The sequence below is a fragment of the Marmota monax genome, unplaced genomic scaffold (genome assembly GCF_021218885.2).
Source record: "Marmota monax isolate L192 unplaced genomic scaffold, Marmota_monax_Labrador192_F-V1.1 WCK01_AAM20220418_F8-fsc00112, whole genome shotgun sequence".
In the NCBI taxonomy this organism is placed as follows: domain Eukaryota; kingdom Metazoa; phylum Chordata; class Mammalia; order Rodentia; family Sciuridae; genus Marmota; species Marmota monax.
The window spans coordinates 3770993-3792656 of record NW_026692073.1 but is presented as its reverse complement, the minus strand read 5'-3'; the positions used below and the strand labels follow the sequence as shown (position 1 = coordinate 3792656).

Here is a 21664-nt window from a genome sequence, read left to right as displayed (position 1 = left end):
ACATTATATCAAGGATCTTGAGAAGGCTTGATGGTTAATATAGGGTAAATAATTATCCTAACATATTACATATGGAAATCTAAATTTTTCCTCTTTCTTCTAATGTTTATGTCCTGATTGCAAAAGAAAAGCTATAATGATAGTAAGAACATGTAATTTATTCAGCATCTTGTTCTTAGCGGAGTTAACTGGTTTCATATTTAACAACATTAGAGGGGTCTTTCTTAAAAAATAAAACCCAACTCAAAATTTCAGAATGATTTTGCCATCTTGGTGGCAATGTCTATGTTAATGAGATGAATAATTTAAAAAGAATATAGCAAAACAAACAAAAACCAACCAGACTGTTATTTATTAATACAAATTTATATAGTGGCATATGGTATTGGAGAAATCAGAAATTCATAACACACAAATTCATATTAGAAATACAAAAAAAATCATTTGAGGATCAAGAAATCAGGTTGACAGCACCACGAATGTTTTACTCAGTCTGAGCAGGTGTGTAGGATCCAAGAATAACAAATACCTATAGGAGTCTGAGACTGAATATCATAAAACTGTGCAAACACATTCCACACTATTTCCCATCCAACAATAGGGATCTGCAGGAGTCCTCCAGGAGGCCTGGGGTAATATAAAAGGGCAGCAAGGCAGAAAAATGGTTCAGACCATTATTTCTTTTAACCTTCACAGCTGGCATATGATAGTGAGTAGCAACCCCTGAGGGTTTTTTTGTTCCTTCTCACCTGAAGGCATGATATAAAAGGTTAGTAACACACACACACACACAAGGCATTAGTGAGCAAGTCAGAGAAATGGAAAGCAAAGCTTTCCTTGAAATATAATCCACATTAGTCATCAAATTATCTGATCCCTAAGATGAAGCATAAAATGTAAATGAATTGAACACTTCTACATCAAAGGGGTGAATCTCAACTCCCCATCTCTTAACAATTTTTATTTAACAAGTACGCATTCACTAGAGAAGTACTGACATTCCAAAATGTGTACATAACGGGGTGAAGGGCAGAAAGAAAGGGAGGCAGGAATATTGCAAGGCTTTCTCTTCACAAAATTCATCCCCTCCAGGTCCTCAAGGGATGTTGCCCTTGTCAATTTACACCCTGTGTGCGGAGGCTGCCAGGAGCATTCTTAGGCTTCCGTCTCCCTCCCCACACTAGTTTCATTCTGCCAACTGTCTGCAATCTTCCCAAACACATGTCCTATTCAGTAGTAATGGAAGGGGTGTGCGAGAAGAACATCTGAGCAAAGGAAATGTGCTGCTTTAATGTGTGAGCATCTTGGCACTCAGAGCAGTGACGAGTAACGGGCCAAATGGAATGCTGCTCTACAGATAACTGGCTCCCTGTTCTTGCAGAATTAGCATTCACCCTCTAGGCTGTTCTGGAGAAGACTTCGTGCCAGGCTAATCAGCTCTCCAGCCGTGAGATACCAAGTCTGGATGTTCTGAGGCCGAGACAGAAGTTCTGCCTGAATGGCCCAAGCTGGTCTGAAGTAGCACCTCTCCAATCAGGAATTTCTGGGCTCACCCCAATTCATCTTGAGAACCTTATACTCACCTCAGAACATGAAGTCAGACTTTGCCTTTAATCTCCTGTTCTTGGTACATTATTAAAACTTTCTATTCATGCCTCCTAAGGATCACTGCCAGTCATGCCTAGGTAAAGCAGTGTTTCTTTGCTCCAGTTAAGAGTGTCATTTCATAATCCAAGTAAATTTTCTACTCACCCTTGTCATTTTGCCTACCATACTCTCTCACCTTCTCCTTCTAAATTTATTCCTCTATCTCTCACCCATTGCACTGTTCACTCACTCACTCGACAAACACTTCTGGCATGCATGCCTGTGACAGGTACTGCGGAAGAATGAAAAGGTGTGGCTCATGCAGGTCCGGCTCTCCGGGAGCTTGGAGTCTGATAGAGCTGCCTAAAACTTTTCATGGTTCATTCTGTTTAGGTTTGAGTACCATGGTGTTTCCAGTCTGGAATGTTCTCAAAGAGCTTGACTCAGAAATTCTAACACAAACATTACACAATGTGAACGGTCTGTCATTTGCTCAGTGACGATGGCGTGCCATGCATCAGGAAGAGAGCATGTGTTTTACTCCTGAATAATGAAACTGTGCCTCCAGTTCAAAACAACATGTTATGCATGCTTATGTTTTTGCCAATAAGGCAGAAATAAAAGAGAAGCAAAGGCAAGACTTGAGCACACCACACACAGAATAGGTAAGCTGATATGTGAATGCTAAATTATTTTAAAGCCACATGTTTATGGCCTTGTCATGTGATGATATGGTAAAAATAAGTGCCTGAGCTACCAGAAAAGAACCCCCAAAGATAAATCCCTGAAATTCTGTAACAGGGACAGTGCCTGCATCTCCTGGGTGACAGACAGCAAGAGGACCAATGTACATCTGTTTATTCTGATTTCATTCCAACCTGGGCTTCCTCTTGTTTTATTCAAATAAATTACTTGCTTCCCTAAAATGCTAACAAAATTAAATACCCACTGCTAGCAAAGCATGTGTGCTTGTCTATTACTGGACTGGGCAAAGCCTGGGGTAGCAGGAAAGTGTGGTTCATGTTTTCTAGGCATCCATGGCATACAAAGGCCAGGGTGCGCTGGATCTGTTGTGCAGCATCCTGCTTCAAGACCAGGTCCCTACATTCCCCAGGTCAATCCTCTCCCCTTTGTAAATACTTGCAGAGAAGCCCTCTAGTCTGAAGCACATGGAGACCCCTAGTTGTGTAAAAGGCTTTGGAAAAAGTAAAATGTACTCAGAGGTCATGACGACTAGGCCATCAGGAGGAAACTGTTCAAATAGAGCTGTTGTGCTGATCAGTAGATTTTTGAATGGAATCTGGGTGTCAGCAATTGGTACTATATTGTCCAGAGTCCATGAAAAGCCCAAGAAGGAGAATACTGGAGGAGTGGGAGGAAGCCAAAGGTCCTATATCCCACTCACTCTCGGGGAGATCTACCACATCCTCTGAACTCTGTCAGCTACCCTAATTGTCCAACACCTGTCCTAATGCTAAAACACTTGCTTCTAAGTTCAGCCTTTCACAGGTACTCTTAGTAGCTGCTGAGACTGTGAAAGGGGTCCACAGACTACCTCTGCTCCAGTACTCTGGGGGTCTCAGTGGTTCTTTGTTTCACGAGGTAGCTCAGTTGAGTCGATGTGTGTGATGTGTGCCGTCTGCCACTCAAAGCTATAATTTTCCCTTTTTTTTTTAAGTCTGCAAGATTATAAAAATACCAGTATTTCCCCGTTTTATAAAAATGATTTTAGATAAAAATACACATGGGTCTCCTCCATTAAACTTCCGTTCCATCTTGTAAATTGTTGTGGACTCTGACTTCCAGATTCAATTTTTTTACTTTAGCGCCTTTGAACGGATAGGCCCCCTCCGTGTCACTCAGTATGTTGACATTCCGCACAGTGCAGTACTGTCTGTTCACGTTCTTCTCCACCCTGTCCTGGTTCCTCTTGGGCACATCCACCTTGGTGTTCAGAGGGTATTCTTCCAAAATGTCCTCCGTGGGCTGTTTCTTCCTCTGCTTCTGGCATTTTCTGGTGATGAAGCAAGCCACCAGAAACAGCAGAAGTAGAAGCATGATTGCAGCCAGGGCGCTGCCAATGGATGCCCCAGTTTGGGACAGAGAAGCAGCCACAATTGGCTCTTGCATCTCCAGATTTAGGGACTTCATATTGGTGCCATTCTTGATTTGGTCCCCTTCATTGTCATAGATGAGGGAATCATCAAGGGTCAGCCAGCCACTGGGGTCCACCAAGTCCCTTCGGTGGCGCCTCAGGGGGGCTGTGAGAGAACGCTGGACACGGGGTCCAGAGATGGTGTCTGGGCCAATAATGTAGATCACCTGGAGATACCACTGGTGTCCTGCTTCCACCTGCAGGAGGAGGGACACAGGGAGACAAACCACATATGTCACTGTTGCCCACGGACCATGTCTGAAGAAAGGAAATGGAAAGACAGTTGCCACCATATGATTAGATAGAAAAATGGTTTTTAGAAAAGCATTAGCAATGGTTAAGCATCTTCTAAAACACAGAGGACTAAACCAACCATTATGGGTTTTCTCTTATTTCCAAATTAGGATGATTTTGGTTCAGCTAATCACATTCTTCTCTGTTTCTCTACCAGTACATGGAATAGCCTAAAAACTTATTTTTCATGGTTTCTTTAGCTAAATGAATGCTTATGAGTTATTGGTCTTTATTGATGGTAGTGACATAATTGTATTAATAATCACATTCAATCACAGTGACCTTCAATTGTTCACTATGCTAATTTAGTATTTATGATGAACTTTAGCTAAAATGGAGCATCCAACAAATACTTGACACCCATTTCTGACAAATTCTTGACAAAATAGGCTTCATCTGAATACTTCCTGGATTGTCCCCTGAGAAGTGAGATCGTCAAGTATTTTATTCCCTTTCATCTGCCCCCACTGAAACCCTCCATGGTTTTGAAATAACTTCTGAAGAGTGTGATTATTAATAGTGCCAAAATCCAAGGTCATGCATTACTATCTGGAAACAGCAAAACAGTGAAACTTGATCTCGGAAATTCATGTTTATTGCTGGAACTTAGGGTAGTTCCATTTAACGGATACTAGTCACTCTAGCCATTCTAAGTAGCGGTATTGTGTTTATGATTTTGTTCAATGTTTTCCATGTGGCTGTGAAAATGAGCCGGTTCAGCAGAGAGTCACAGAGGTAAGCAATTCAAAAGAATTTAGGAAGGACTAGAGCATCATATGTAGACCAGGCACATATATGACAGGTACTGTATGCAAATTAAATAATTTTATCATTGCTTTGGTCTACTGAGGATAGATGGTGAAATTCTGGGGTGAACAATAAGCTTAAAAGCAATAAATAAAAAGATCTGCCAACCAGAATGCTGTAAAAAGAAACTGCCAATCCAGAGTGTCCCTTCCCTCCAGCTTTAAGGTGGACTTGGTTCTAAGCTTATCTTCTAGCCTTCTCACCAAACTCACCTTGTAGAGGGCATCTACTTTCAGAGTGAATCCATCCACACCTGGCATACTGCTGACCACATGGAAATCGGGCAACTCAGAAGCAAAGTGGGCCTCAAAAGGTACATCATGGAAGTACTTATCAGTGACCTCTGGCTGACTGCGGTCCTAGAATTTCCAACAGAAAGAATATAGGCTTTAGAATGATGGAACAGCTGTACAGGTAGGTACAATCACGGGGAGGAGAAAGGCAGTCTCCACTGCTGCTTTGGGTCAGAGAATATATTGCAGATGGCTTCTCCTTAAGTCAACAGCTGTCTCTGGGCACCCATTGTCTTCTTTAAAGGAACAATTTGCTGGGTTCTGTGATCTCAAAGCAGAGTGAACAAGCCTAGACCAAAAGCTATTTGGTTTCAAGTTATTTGGTCTCAAAGCCCTTTATACACTTAAAAAGCAAGGAGCCCAAAGAATTTTTGTTTATGTAATTTCTATCCATCCACATTTATTGTGTTAAAAATAAAACCTGAAAAATTAAAAATACTTAAATATTAAGTCATTCTAACATGACAATGAAAAATTCATTATGTTAACTAAGATTTTTTTCAACCATTTTTTTATTTGTAGATGGACTCAATGGCCTTTACTGTATTTATTTATTTTTATGTGGTGCTGAGGATAGAACCCAGTGCCTCACACATGCTAGGCAAGCATTCAACTACTGAGCTACAACCCCAGCCCCTTAAGTGAGATATTTTTCAGTGAAAATCCTTTAAATACCTTTATTCCTCTTCTCCCCTCCCTCCCAAAAGATGGCTGGCATTGTTTTGCATTTTTGCAACTCTTGAGAACAGAACTGGATTCTCATAACTGCTTCTGGACTCAATCAGTTATGATATGCTGTTTTAGTTGAAGTCTATGAACAAAATCTGGCCTCACACAGCTGTGTGGTTGGAAAAGGGAAAAATGTGTTCATAGCCTTTTCAGATGATTTCTGTGGATATTTTAAAATACGAAATCAAAACCTGGCAAATGATTTTTTTAAAAAGATTAGTTACAATGTGGAGTCTCAAATCATATCAAAAAACTTCTCAAGTTTTCTTCATGGATGAGGGAACAAGTGTGAAAAATTGGCCCTATCACTGTACTGTGACAGCAGTTTTGAGCTTGTGGGCTCCCTGAAAAAGTCTCAGGGACTCTGGAGGTCTTGGCACCATCCTTTGAGAAACAGTGACTTAGAGTTTCCTCTTCCTGGGCCGTCAGTACAGCACAGTGTTGTTACCCGCTGTCATCATCACATTTGGTAATGTGTGGGAGTGTTTAGCTGATCAAAGAGAAACAAACAAACAAAAAATATATATATGTCATATATATATATATATATATATATATATGTGTGTGTGTGTGTGTCATTAAGATATATATATATATATATATATATATATATATCATTAAGAGTGGGGCTTTATCTGCTTCAGGCAAAATTCACAGCTGGGGAAGTCCCCTAGTTATCTGCCTCTCAGCACTGACAGCTTACCAATAGCAGAAATCTATGTTTCAGGTGTTTGTTGGGCTGAATACATCCGTACTGTGGCCCTTCATTGTAGATTGTTCCTGTAGGATCAAAGAAAGGCACATAGCCATCCTTGCCAGTACAAAGATAGACTTTCTCCAGCTGCAGTTTGTAAGCAGAATTAAGATTTTGTTCTGGATTCCAAAGTACTCGGCCATAAAGGATTTGACCTGAAAAGATTGAAAGACATTAATTAGGTCAGACTTTAAAGAACAAGAAATGTCAAGGGTAGAAAGGATTTAACATGCTCCCTTAGAGTCAAAAGTACCTTTCTCTGCTCATTCATCATTTATCGATGCTTTAAATCTACAAACACCTAAAACATTATTTAAGCATTTAAATTAAGCCAAACACTTGGATATGTGCAGGGGACACAAAAATGACTGAGAGGCAGGTGAGAGGACAGAAATAAAAGCAAAGTGTTTGACAGAAATAGTTAACATTTATCAAACTCACTACCTTCTAGGTGCTGTATTAATGTCCTAATAACTCATGTAGTGCTCACAGTTTCAGAGAGGAGGAAACCGAGGCACTGAGTGTCTAAGCAATTTGTTGAAGATCTAGCAATGGTGAAAGTGAGATTCAAAGTCGAGGCACAACCTGAATCCACAGCCCACCCTATTAAACCCTACGATGCTATACAGAAAAAGGTTAGTCACACTAAATGAGCAGAGTTAAGCATGGAAATCTAGCTGGGGATAGGCATGGAAAGGTTTAAGAACAGGCTATTAGAACAGTATACTGAAAAATAAGCAGGCATTTGTCAGTGCATTTGGGGTGGGAGGGGAAGGCAGGAGAGAGAATTCTAGGCAAAAAAAAGTCCATGAGCAAAATACCGAATGCTGGGCAGGTACAAATGTTGGTATGGGCACTGTTTCTTTTGTGCCTGCTATAGCACCAAGTTCTTTACCTGCACTCTCTTATTTAATCTTCCTAAGAGTTCAGGAGAGGCTCAATCATCTTTGCCACTTAGGTAACTTATCCAAGGCTCACATCAACGATGGGGTGGGAGAAGAATTTGAGCAAAAAAATACATCAGACTCTAAATGCTTCTCCAAAGCATTAATTGTGTGTCAAAATTCAGAAATCCTGACCAAAGGGGAAGGTGCAGGTGCAGAGGCTCTGGCAGTACAGACTCCTGGGCAGAGAACATTGTGCTGAGGATGCTGGATATGAATACGTGACTAATAAGAAACATGGAAGCCTTTACACGGGGGAGGAATAGCAATACAACCTGGCTTTAGAAACACAGAGCAAGGAGCAAAGACAAAGAGACTTGAGTACAGAAGACAGGGGACTATTTTAAGGTTCTGGTGAGGGATAAGCATGTAAAATACAGCTTTGAAGCAATGAATTCAAGAAATGTCTAGGGGTCAGAGTCCATTCATCTGAATAACAGATGGAATGTAGAATGTGAAGAGGAAGTGGAGGACAAATGAGATGTTCACCAGGGACACCTAGCACAGGGGATGCCATTCATGGAGCAACAGATGGGGGAGGAGCACATTTGGAAGGAGAGAGGTCCAGTCCTAGACACCTCCAGGCATCTGAAGGAGAGCTCACTTGGGCTCAGCAGTTCCAGATCTGCATGTGGAAGTGCAGAAATGAATCAGGAGAGATCAGGGATAAGGTCAAGGTTATGGCTGTGGAATAGAAGGGGTATGAATGTTGAGAGTAAAGAAATGGTCCAAGCCATGGGGATGACCAGAGGCAGCACTCAAGAAGAATGGGACCTGGGAATAGCAACATGGAAGGGGCAAAGGCAGAGGCCCAGGGCAGGAGAGAGAGAAGTGATCTGATCCGAGGGGCAGGAGAGAAACAGAACAGAATCCAGTCTGTAGCAAACGGGCAGAGGAGAGGCAATGAAGGGCCATGGAGACAAAGTGTGATTAGCACTTCTTTAGGAGGTTTGTCAGAGAAAGGAAAAGTTTGAAGCTGAGATGAAGGTAGTGTTGAGGGAAGGTTTATTTCTGTGATGTGCTGGACGTCAATGTTTTTTTTTTCCTTTATAGCTCTGTGTGTGTGTGTGTGTGTGTGTGTGTGTGTGATGCTGGCTGGAAATAAAATCCAGGGCCTCGTGCATGCCCATGATGTGCTCTACCACTTAGTTACAGATCTTGCCCCTTGAGTATGATTTTAAGATGAAAAAAGACTCAGATATGAGAAAATTTAAAGAAACAAAGACAGTCAAGAGACAACTGAGAGAGGAAAGGCAGACAGCTGAATAATTCATTTATTCTTCCAATGATTATTTGTTGAGCTCCTGGGGATGGTGCTATGGTGCACAAATTTGATATCTAGTCACAATCTCATGGAACTTACACACTAGTGGTAAAGAGAGACAATAAAATAAATAAATATACAATATGCATAATATTAAAAACGTGATAAGAACTACATACAATGAATAGCACTCTGCAAAAGTGAAATATGTGGAGCCCATGTTAGATTGTCTGGGTGTCAGGGAAAGCTTCTTTGTGGAAGTTCACAATTAAGTAGAGCCCTGAAGGACAAGGAGCAGCTAGCCTTTTGAAAAGCCAAGAGAACATGTTTGTGGGGCAGGTGAGGGACTGAGGGATCATTTCTAGCAGAGAAAGCATGACAGAGAGTATACGTGGCATTCTTTTGAGGCTGGGAGCAGTAGGGGTAATATTGTAACCTCTCTAAGAAAATGGCAGATAAAGCAACTTACTCAGAGTTAGTGTGTTAGAATGGGATTGGAAATACCAGTCTTCTTACCACCCAGATCAATGCTTTTCCATGGTAATACACTGTCAATCATTTAGGAACTATGAGTGTGATATTATTTCATAACATGAAGGAAGAATATGAGTCTGGTCCTTGATTTGACCTTGGCTGGCCTGAAATCATCCCTGAGAATCTTCACTGGGGAGGTAACTGAGAGCTAAAGAGTAGGGATTCTACTCCAGGAACTTTCTCATGCTTAGGCTGAGCCTCTTTCTGCAGGAAGAGGAAGCAACTCACCTTTTGAAAAGGCTCCTTTGTAATCCATTTCTGCCAGTGACATGTCGGATGTGTTGGGATCCATTAAGAACACCTTCTCATTATTGCAGAGCTGAAATTCAGTATTGAGTGAATACACCACGGGCACAGGACGGTTGGTCTGCTGGAACGCAATGGGTATCAGGAATCTAAATGTGGGAGAAATAAGAGCCTCTTGAGAGCAGGGTTAATTTTGCACATGTCATTTCAGCTGCCCTCTCTTCCCTGCCCTTCTCAGGACTGGGCACAGAGCTTTGCTGTGGGCACTGAATATTTACTGAATAAAGAGACATATGTGGGAGAAGAACTTTATTTGATCTTTATGAGGTTGGTCTGTTCTTTTGAACAGGAAAAATTTAATTAGTCTTTGAAACTCTTTGGTTTCCTTTGCTTTTTTCCCCTCTTTCATTCTGAGGGCCCTCTTTGATTGCTAGATGGCTCCTTTCCATGGTGTATGCACTAGAATTCTTCTCAGTTTGCACGTTCTGAGACTCTGACTATTACTCTTCCACTCTGGTCAATATTCACTCCATGTGCCACTTTTTAGGGCATTGCTAGGAGACACTCTCTTACTCACACCCCTGGCCTTCTTCCTTGGTCCCTTCTCTGCCCCTTCTGGTAGGTAAGAACTCCTCCAGGACCAAGGGCCTGGGAGCCCTGATATTCTCTGTCAATAATCCCACCCCAGCCTTGCCATTGAGTCCATTTTCCATCCCCAAAGTAGGGATGCCATGTTTAATTCCCTAATCCTGATTTCTCTTCTGAGCTCTAGAAACACCTATCTGCCTTCCACTGACTGCTTCTCTGATAGCTTTGGCTGTCTCAAAGATACCTCAGACTCGACCTACTCATCTCTCACAAACTTAATCTTCCTTCTGGTGTTCCTATCACAGTGAAGTCCGAGTCCTCCTAAAACTGGTCTTCATGGAGTCACTCTTACTTCCTTCTAATCTATTTTATATAATGCAATCAATGAACTCTATAATTTAAAAAAACACTCATATTTGCTTATGATCTTTCCATTTCTAGGGTGAAGAACAACATTTTAACAAGACTCATAAAGCCCTGGCCTTTGCTTATTTCTCCAGCCTCATCTCCTGCTCCTCTCCTTCTTCCCCTCCTTTCTGGGATTTAGCCAGAATAGCCTTCTTTTGGGCTCGTGACTGGTTCTCTTCTCTATGATCTCTACTGCCTCAGGAGTCATGCATTCAGATAATCACCAGGCATTAGTTACTATATGACAGACACTAATCTAATTATGGAGATTTGTCTGTGGAAAAACCAGAAAATATGGTCTCAGGGAAGTTATACTCTACTGAGGATGTAATCCGCAAATAAGCTTAAACATAATATAACATGCTAGAAGGTAACAGGTGATGAGGAGAAAAATTAGGAGAGACAAAGAATTAGTGCAGCCATTATGGAAAACAGTATGGATCTCAAAAAATTAAAAACAACTAGTTATCCTTCAATTGAATATATATACAAAGGAGATGGAATCAGTACATTACAGAATAGCTGCATTCCTATGTTTGTTGCAGCATTATTCATAATAGCCAAGATACAAAAGTAGTTGGATAAAGTTGGATAAAGAAAATGTGGTATGAAAGATATACACAATAAAATACTACTCAGTCCTGAAAAAGGAGAATCCACAATTTGTGACCACATGGATGAACCTGAAGAATATTATGTTATGTAAAATAAGACACAGAAGGAAAAATACTTCATGATCTCATTTATATGTGGAATCTCAAAAAGCCAAATACACAGGAAAAAAAGAAAACAGTAGTTACCAGGGATGACGGAGAGTGGGACATGGTGAAATATTGGCCAAAGGAGGCAAAGTTGCAGTTAGAGAATGAGAGTATCTAGGATAAAACATGATGGCCATAGGTCATAATATAGTTACACACTGGAAATTTACTTAGATTACCAAAGAAAGGTGACTATGTGAGAACATAGATACATTTATTTGCCTGACTGCAGTAACCATTTCACTACATACATGAATATCAAACCATCTTATTGTACATCTTAAATATGTGCAATAAAATAAAGAAAGGAAGGAAAGAATTTCTCAACTCTGTTGTAGCACGAAAACAATGCTGAACCATGGGGTGTGGCTTATTCCAAAGTAAAACTGCATTTACCAAAGCAGGCAGAGAGCTGGAATTGTACTTGGCTGCAGTTTACTGATCCTTGATCTGGAAGGTTGGAACTACCCTTCACCAAGATGGAAAACTGTAGAAAGGAACGTATCTGGTGGAGAAAGATAAAGACATGTTTGGACACGTTAAGTTTGAGTTGCCTGTCAGAGCCAAGTGGAGATGCTGAGTAATCAGTTTGATGGACAAGTGTCAACTCCAGAGGTGAGCCCTGGGCTGGAGATGTTTGCTTGTACTTAAAACCTTGAAAGTGGAGGATAAAGAAAATCCGTAAGGAAGTGAAAAGCCATTAGAAGAGACTGTTCCGGCCTGATCCTGAGGGCGTTCCAAGTTCACAGACTATGAAAAGATGGAGAACCGGCAAAGCAACAGAGGAAAAGCCAGCAAGGTTGAGAGAAACCTACAGTGGGATGTCTCAGGTGAGAGAAGAAAGAGGTTCAAGGGGCAGACGTCGCTCAATGGCTAAGTGCTGCTGAGGGTACTGAAAAGGAAGAGCGAGGCTCCATCCCAGGATCAGGAACAGTCATCACTGACCTTGATAAGAACAAGTTGCATTGAGGACTATCAGGAGAAGCTTGGCTGAGAGGTTTAAAAGATGATGGGCAGAGATTAATTGGAAATCATGAATATAGACAACTCTCCAGAGGCATACTGCAGGAAGAGAAATGAGAAAAATGTATGATGAGAGAGAAATGGAATGTCAAGACACTGTTGTTGTTGTTTTTGAAAGATGGGAGAAGTTGCAACTTGCTTTTCAGCTGACCAGAGGGATTCATGGAGAAGAGAGAATTGCTTGAGATGTTCTTTATAAAGTGGAAAGAGACTTCAGGTTCTAGTGCAGAGGAGGGGAGGCTGCCTTTGGAGAGAAACTCAGAGCCTTTGTTTGTACCAACAGGTGTACAAGCAGAGACGCAGGCAGGTGGGTAGATATGATGATGGGAGCCTGTGTAAGTTCTCTTCTGGTTTCTTCTGTTTCCACCACATGGCAGGGCACAAGGTAATTGGCTGAGGTCAAGGACAGGCGAGAGAGCAAGCAAGTTCAGAGAAGGAATAAGACAGTTTAAAAAGTGGAAGAGTGGATGGATTAGGGAACTAATGTATTTTGCTTAGTGGCCCTAGAGATCAATTTGAGATTAGTGATAGTGAACTTAAAGTTTTCTGGCTTTGATCTTGCTAAATATTCTGCCAGAACACACTCTCCTATTACTCTTACTGATCCTTTAGGTGGCAACTTGAATTCTTCTCTAGGAGGTTTTCCTTCTTGCTCTTACCTTCAGGCTAGCTTAGATCCCTTGGCATCCATTCTCATATACTTTGCATGTTTCAATCGCAGAACTTCTCATGGTTTAAAACTTTATTTCAGTGTGTGACTATGATTGACATCTACGTCACCACTCCAGATTCCATGGTCTCTACTGGCTCAGCATGTATGCTCAATGCTAAGTTCCTGATGCATGTTTTTGTCAAAGAACAGTGAAGGAGTGATCACTTCACTGTTTTACTCTGTTTTGTATTTTGAAGGTGTCCCATTGGGTAGACTGGAGAGGATGCAGGAAGATCTTGAAGCCCACACAAGCCAGAGCTAACTCTGCTTCAACAGCTCTGATATCACCATTGGTCATATCAAGAGCTCATTTGTCTGACTTGGGGAAAATTATTTTTTCTCATTGATACTTACACTACTGGAATCTACCACAATGCCTGGTGCATACGACATTAATGTTGATTATATGGGATATATAACAGACCTGAGATTATTATAATAAATAATAATTTTATAATGGATTATAGACCTCACAAAAAGAGTTACAATATGAAACATAATTTTTTTCAATTAAATCTGAATTATCTGTGCCAGTCCTGATTTTATTGTGTGTTATAATTCTAGGGTACACATATAGAGTCGTGTAAAGAATTGGAAGCAAGGTTAGGCCTGGAAGAAAGAATGGAGAAGATATAAGTAATGATCTCCCTGAGGTAAGGCAAGGACATTGGTATCCTCACAACACTCTCTCCCCTGTCGTCTCCTCACCTACACCTCTGGACCTGGAGATGGGGCTGGTACCTTTCTTGCTCCATTTTGTCATTTTCAAATCATTGCTTCTCTGTCCTTTTAAAAAACCCAAGCACCTACCCTGGAGAAACTGTTTTTTATATGATTTATACCAGGAAATGTTCACATATATATAAATATTTTTTTGTAATAGAATCTGCTACAATAAACTAAGTGGAACGGTCAAATAAATTGTAGAATATTCCTACAATGAATACATTAATGCAGTGAGCCATAAACTGCAGCTACATGAATCAACACAAAGGAATCAACAATGATCCATGGAGAAAAGAAAAAAATAGCAGCAGAGAGAATTCATACAATATGAAACTTTTACATAGAGTTCAAAAACATACAAAACCATGACAGGTGACCATGAAGTAAAGTCATAAAGCAAAACTAGGGATTGCAAATACAAATATCAGGTTAGTGGTCATCTTAGTGGGAGAAGGCAGGGAGTTTGACTGGATAGGACATTTATGAAGGACTGGTAGCCAAGCACAGTGGCACATGCCCACATGCCTGTAATCACAGCCACTGGGGAGGCTAAGACAGAAGGATCTCAAGTTCAAGGTCAGGCTCAGCAACTCAGCAAAATTCTGTCTCAGAATGAAAAGTAAAAAAAGGACTAAGGATGTAGCTCACCGATAAAGCACTCCTGGGTCCAATCCCCAGTATACATAAATAATTAATTAAATAGGACTGGTAATACTGTGTTTCTTGAGGTAGGTAGTAAACACATGTTTATTTTACATATCCATAATTTATGGTCCTCTGAATATCTGAAACATTTTATAATTTAAAAATGCAATATATGGTTAAAAATTCCTTAGCATATCCTGTTGAGTTATTTGCCTCGTTCTTCCTTATTGCAGCCAATTACCAATTTCTGGTCACCTTGCCTCCCTTAATGTAGATGACTATGATGTTCTCTAGCCTTGTTCCTGCCATCCACCCATCATGCTCATTTTGATATCCATATGGAAAAAAATCCATGGAGAAACCTCACCTTTCAGTTTCCAGCTAATACCTGGCTTTTCATTTCACTAAAACTGATGCCAAATGTCTATTTTGTCATCCTCATTCCCCCAAACCTCATCCAAACCTCACCTCTCAGTTTCCTGACTTCCTCACCTCCACAGAGATTGTTCTGACTGCACCACCCACTCTTCATATTCCTCCTGTGCACCAGCATCCCAATCTCATTTTCAGATACCTCACTCTCCACCACCTGTATATGCCCAGTTCCTGTCTTCTTTTACTCCCACTCATTAATTCTTCAACCACAGCAGGACCTCCCTGACCCCCTTTACCAAGATGCAAAGGAACTGGAACACTTACACATTCATCGTGGGAAGGCACAAACATAATTAACTATTGACAAATGCTTGGGGAAACAGTCTGACAGCTTCTTGAAAAGTTAAAAACAACCATATAATCTAGCCACTGCATTCAGAGGTACTTACACAAGAAAACAGAAAACTCATGTTCATATAAGGCTTGCACTGTATGTTCATAGCAGCTTTATTTATCATAATCCCAAACTGGAAACAACCCACATGTCCATCCACTGATGAATTGTGCTAAATACACACCATGGAATACAACACAACAACGATGAGAAAAAACTGCTGATATATAGAGTAACATGGATCAATCAAAATAATCAGGCTGAGTGAAATAAGCCAGAGAAAAAAATTCATATTGTATGACTTCACTTACATAAAGTTCTAGAAAATGGAGACTCACTCATAGTGACAGAAAGCAGATCAGAAAGGTTACCCAGGGAAGGGGTTGGGGTGGGAGGGCACACAAATCAGTGTAAAGAACACTTCTGGAGGAAATGGCTGTGTTTACTATTTTTTCAAATGAGATGTGCATCTACTCAATGTCAACAGCAGACAATTTAGATCAGTTCTGCTGGCCTCGGCTTACCTGCCTGCTGCCGCCACCATTGACATTTGCAATACTCACTTCTCTCCCTTCTCAGGGATGGTTCCCTTCCTTCTCTTTTCTGGAACCTTAGGGTTCTTCTCTTCCAGCTAATATCTGGCTTTTCATTTTACCAAAACTGATGCCATATGTCTATTTCGTCATCCTCATTCCTCCATCACTAATCCCCTTGGCCTGAATCACAGGCTCTGCCTTCTTCCTTCTGTGGAGGAATGCTCTGGGCTCCTAGCTAAAGGGGCCTTTCCCCTCTAGTCTTGGCTCTCTCTTCCTCTTGCTCAGGGTCTTTGCTCAGCAATGTTCTATCTCCCCTGCACCATCCAACATTCCCCTCTACTGGATTACTCCTACCAGCAAACGAACATCCTGAAATACTTTCCCCCTTACCCTAAGATACCATCTCACTCCAGTAAGATTGGCAGCCATTAGGAAGTCAAACAACAAGTGCTGGCGAGGATGTGGGGAAAAGGGTACACTTGTACATTGCTGGTGGGACTGCAGATTGGTGCAGCCAATTTGGAAAGCAGTATGGAGATTTCTTGGAAAGCTGGGAATGGAGCCACCATTTGACCCAGCTATTCCCCTTCTCGGTCTATTCCCTAAAGACCTAAAAAGAGCATGCTACAGGGACACTGCTACATCGATGTTCATAGCAGCACAGTTCACAATAGCAAGACTGTGGAACCAACCTAGATGCCCTTCAATAGACGAATGGATAAAAAAAATGTGGCATTTATACACAATGGAGTATTACTCTGCATTAAAAAATGACAAAATCATAGAATTTACAGGGAACTGGATGGCATTAGAGCAGATTATGCTAAGTGAAGCTAGCCAATCCCTAAAAAACAAATGCCAAATGTCTTCTTTGATATAAAGAGAGTAACTAAGAACAGAGTAGGGACGAAGAGCAGGAGAAGATTAACATTTAACAGGGATGAGAGGTGGGAGGGAAAGGGAGAGAGAAGGGAAATTGCATGGTAATGGAAGGAGACCCTCAGGGTTATACAGTGGAGGAGGTAGAGAGAGAGGAGGGGAGGGAAGGGGAGAGGTGGGGAGGGGGGAGGGTGGAGGATGGGAAAGGCAGCGGAGCACAACAGACACTAGTATGGCAATTTGTAAATCAATGGATGTGTAACTGATGTGATTCTGCAATCTGTGTATGGGGTGAAGGTGGGAGTTCATAACCCACTTGAATCAAAGTGTGGAATATGATATGTCAAGAAATTTGTAATGTTTTGAACAACCCACAATAAAAAATTAAAAAAAAAATGCAACTGAATAAAACCTCCTTCTTATTTGACTTCTCATCTCAACAGTTACTGCTCCATTTTTCTAATGTCGTTTTAGCAGAATTCCTGCTTGTTTCTGCTTTCTTAGTTCTCTCTCTTGAATTTACTCCAACCAGGCCAGTGTTTCCCTCAGTCCACCAAACTGTTCTTGGCTCAGCTCATCAATGAACTCAGAATTGCCAAATCCACTGGCTTATTGTCAGTCTTAACTTAAAGCCACAATCTAAATGGTCTTCTCTTCATGTTAATGTCAGGTTCTGTTTGCACATCTTCTCTCCAAAATGGTTCTTAGTCTATGACCATAACACACTGAGCATGCCTGATCTCACCCATCCTTGGAAGTTAAGCAGGGTCAGACCTGGTTAGTATTGGGTGGGAGAAATGTTTTCTATCCCTTGCTCTGAGAAAGGAGGTACTGAACTGTAAACAGTCTGAGAGCTCAGGTTGCTTTCAATCAACTGTTAGAATGTACTGCTATAATCTCAATGCCTAGGCTGGAGCAAAGCACAGGAGAAAGGCTGAATGGACACTGGTGAATGAATATATGTGCAACGCAGACAGTTCCTGGGCTGAGGGGGGTATGAGAAGATGGACAGTTGATTTTTGTAGTTAGGCTCTAGAAAGTCTCCCATAAACACTGAATTTGTGGATATTGAAACAGTGCTCATAGGAGAACTGCAAGGTGAGGTTTCTCTATAAGCTTTCTGGTCACAAAACTTCATCACCTGATTAATACTTAAGCTTGTTTTATGTGTGTTCCTGTTTATAGACCCCTTACTCAATACATACTGTTGATTCATTAACATTGAACTCACAATCAATGGTATTGTAACTCACACCTGAACGAAACTTACCTAGCACTCCATAGGGTACAGCATGGCCTTCAGCACCATGCTTGGGAGCCATTTTAAATATGGAAATCATAACAAAAAGCACATAAATGTGAAAAACATGGCACTAACTAGACTGTGAAAGGACACTTGCTTGTCACAGGACAGCTGGAAGCAGAAGGCACAGTGAGGCCTTGCCCAGCCTCAGCTGGGGATGTGCGTGCTAGGTGACTTGGACTCTTTCCATTCTTTGCATGTCAGTGAATGATTATAAAAGCCAGGTGGGTATGGATTTGGGGTACATATAAACATGAGTGGTAGGAGAATTTGCAAATAAGGAAACCACTTATGAGGACTGACCACATCCACGTTTTCCTACCTTTCTGGGGCATGTGCAGTGCAGGCCAAGGGCTTCTCTCCTGGGTCGGTCCATGGCTGGGTGGGCTGCACGGTGCAAGGGATCAGGTAGATGGTGTACTCCCCGGAGTAGTCCTTCCTGGAAACAGACAGAGCAGACTGTGGTCATGGGAAACAACCTAGAGACTATTAATTGTTCCAGAAAGAAAGACCCAGGCTATATCCACTAAGGTTCAGATGGTATTTGTGTGTAGCATCTAAGAACTTTACAAGTCTACAAACACCATTTTCAGGAACTCATCTCGGATTATTCTAACCTTTCAAGTATTATCCAGAGGTGTTAAATAGAGCTACTTTCACTTATTCAAGTTCTTTTTGTGAGGAAAGAAAGATGAGAAGTCACAATGCTTATAAAAACCTAACAAGATTCAGGTGATGACAAAAAAGAATTGGGCCTTTGGATTTCACTAAACTTGTTAGACAAAGTGTTCAGTGTTTCTTGTCCACAGATGCCTGTTCAATACATTCTCAAATGCAAAAGCTCTTAAGATGTGACTGTGTCAAGTGCTGCTCTTACAGAAGAGGTGGAAAATGCCTCAGGATTACAGGACACCACTCCAGGACCTAACAGAAATAGTGTCCTGTGGAACACTCCCACCCCATTTCATTAGATTCCCATCCCAGACTCTACAGCCTCATCCCTTTGTGAAACTGAGGAGCATGATCCCTCCTCACTGGAGACACTCATTGGGAATCTCCTTGTTTATAGAAAATACAGGAATTCTCTAGGTCCATGACCTTGAAGGCATGGGGCCTTTGTACCCCTCACTTACTTAATTTCCCACAATCCTCCCTGGGTAGCAGCCTTATCCCTGGCGGGTCATCTAGAAAGCAGTCACACCTCCAGAAACTTCCGGAAGATTCTTCAAGGGGCTTGGGAGTCTGTCATCCATTGAATGAAGAACTGCTACAAATTCTGATTTTAATTGTAATGAGTGATCTTTGAATAGTTCTAACTTTTGCTGTGTTCATTTTGATGACATTTTTAATATTTATCTATTTATTAGTTCTCTTTTCTCTGGTGCTGGTGATTGAATCCAGTGCCTCATAAACACAAGGCAAGTACTCTACCACTGAGCTACATTCTGTTATTATCTGTTTATTAGTAAAGTGATAGTAAAGATGTGGTATTTTTAAAAAATAGTAAAAGTTTTGTGACACAGCTTGAGATGATTTTAGTGGAGTGGCACAGGCTGGGCACTGGGACAGAGCCTAAGCCTGGCTTGGCTTTGCCGCTGCTATGCTTGAATGACTTTGAGAAGCCATATGAACGTTTGCAGCCTTCATTTCTAAGCTTCTTCCCACTCTAATGTCTGTGTACCTGCAGTTTCCCTATAGGGTGCCTACCTTCCTCCAAAGCTTAGACTAGCAGAAAATGAGACCTAATATACTGTTTTCGAATTACATGAAAATTGGCACCTATAATGTGATAGATGTCAAATACAATTTTCCTGCTGCTGGTGGTGCTGGCCTGACTTTTTAAAAGCAAGGTCCAGGCATGGATTTTTCTGCCTAATTGAATATTTCTGTTGATTATAGGTTACTATCACATGCAATGTGTACAGTAAATCAAAATGCAATAAATTAATTTTAAAAAAAAGAAAAGAAAATATAAGTATCTATGTGAAGGGGGAGGAAACGTGTGTAGTAGTGGATGCATATGTATGTATGTCTGAATAGATAGATATATGACATATAAGTTCCTCCCTGAAAATATTTTACTGCCTTTGTGTTAGAAAATTAATAAATATACAAATTCAAAGCAACTACAAAAATAAAAAAGTCAGGCCAGGTCATGCTGATCCTCTGCTCAAACCCCAGGGCAGGGGGGCTTTCATTACAGCTCAATCAACACACTGGCTTATGGGGCTCTACACAGTGCCCTACCCAACTTCTCACTCTTCGACCTTATAAATTCTTAGCCTTTCCTTGACCTCTTCCCTGCAGCCTCACTGGTCTCCCTACTATTCCCTGGGCTTCCTGTAAATGCTGTCATCTCAGGACCTATGAGAGCAACCCTGTTTCCAGATATCTGCCTACCCAACTCTCTCACCTTCTTCAAGTCTCTGTTCAAACTTATCTTCTTTGTGAGACCCACTGGGAATGTCCTAATTAAAATTATAATTTTTCCCATTCCAGGTTCCCCTTACCTGGCTCTGTGCTTTATTTTTCCATAATACTTATCAGCTTCTGACATACATTATACAGTCCAAGGTCACTTAGTGATAGGCACATGTTCTGAAAAACGTGTCGTTAGGCTATTCAACATTGCATAAGCATCATAGAGTGCACTTACACAAACTAAATGGCTATGATGTCACCAGGTGGCATCATCTTATGGGACTATTGCTGTCCCTATGTTGTTATGTGACAAGTGACCATATTTTGATTATGGACTATGTCTATGGTTTTTGTGTCTTCTTACTTTTCTGTAAATCCTGGTTTCAGGGATCTTTATTTTGTTTACTGTTATATTCAAAGTTCCCAAAACACTTTCTGTCACACAGTAAAAGTTAGATAAATGTTTGGTCAAACAAATGAATGCAAAACAAATTGCAGTTTCCCAAGCCCTCAGTCTTCTTTTTCCCTATACTATTTAGGTCAATCTCTTTTTTTTAAATGTTTTAATTAAAAAAAATTTTTCTAGTTATACATGATAGTAGAATGTATTTTGACATATCATACATACATGAAGTATAACTTCCCATTCTGTAGTTGTACATGATGTTGAATTTAGGTCAATTTCTTCATTAACCCTGCAAATATGTCAAACACAGCCTAGATGCAGGTCTTCAATCCTGTTGTTCCCACCTCCTTTCTAAAATGGAAACATTTCCCATACCACAAATTTGCGTCACCTCCCCCAGGAAGGCTTGTACAATTTCCAGCCCCCACTGGGCCCTCTGCTCTCTGAACAACAATGGTTGTGATGTTCTGTACCTCTCAGTGCATTCAGTACAGAATGCTTGGTGGTACTCTTCATTTTGCCATTTATTTATCTATGTATTTTATCTCCTTACCTCAAAGGTAAGTTCCTAATGGCTGCTTATTTAGGAACTACTATGTCTAAAACCTGCAGTGGGATTTAAAATGAATGAGACAAGTCTTTCACCTGGGGAAGCTTGCAATCAGGTGAACAAATGGGACCATCATATGATAATCAGCTGTGATACAGTGGAAACTGGAACAAACTGGGACGGTGATGATGAAGCTATTAGCACTGAACAGTCAGGGAACTATCCCAGAGGGATTAATGTTTGAGTTGGGTCTCAGAGGAGTCGGACTTTTGCAGCAGTAAAAGAGTAGGGAGGGTAGAGGAGATTGCCAAGGCACGGGGTATGGATGCT

The 21664-nt window shown here is 41.0% G+C and overlaps 1 protein-coding gene across 2 annotated transcripts in view; it reads right to left on the bottom strand.

Moving 5' to 3' along the window:
* Positions 1-333: 333 nt before the first annotated feature.
* The window catches only part of Fras1 (Fraser extracellular matrix complex subunit 1), a 460021-nt gene continuing 438690 nt past the window's right edge, over positions 334-21664 (bottom strand). For both annotated transcript variants that reach the window (XM_046459197.2, XM_046459211.2), the window contains 5 exons: positions 18280-18396; positions 9590-9756; positions 6569-6774; positions 5056-5202; positions 334-3939 (listed from right to left, as the gene is read on the bottom strand). In XM_046459197.2, the coding sequence (XP_046315153.1) occupies positions 3346-3939; positions 5056-5202; positions 6569-6774; positions 9590-9756; positions 18280-18396 (1231 nt within the window). In that variant the 3' untranslated portion in view covers positions 334-3345. The remainder of the gene's footprint in view (positions 3940-5055; positions 5203-6568; positions 6775-9589; positions 9757-18279; positions 18397-21664) is intronic.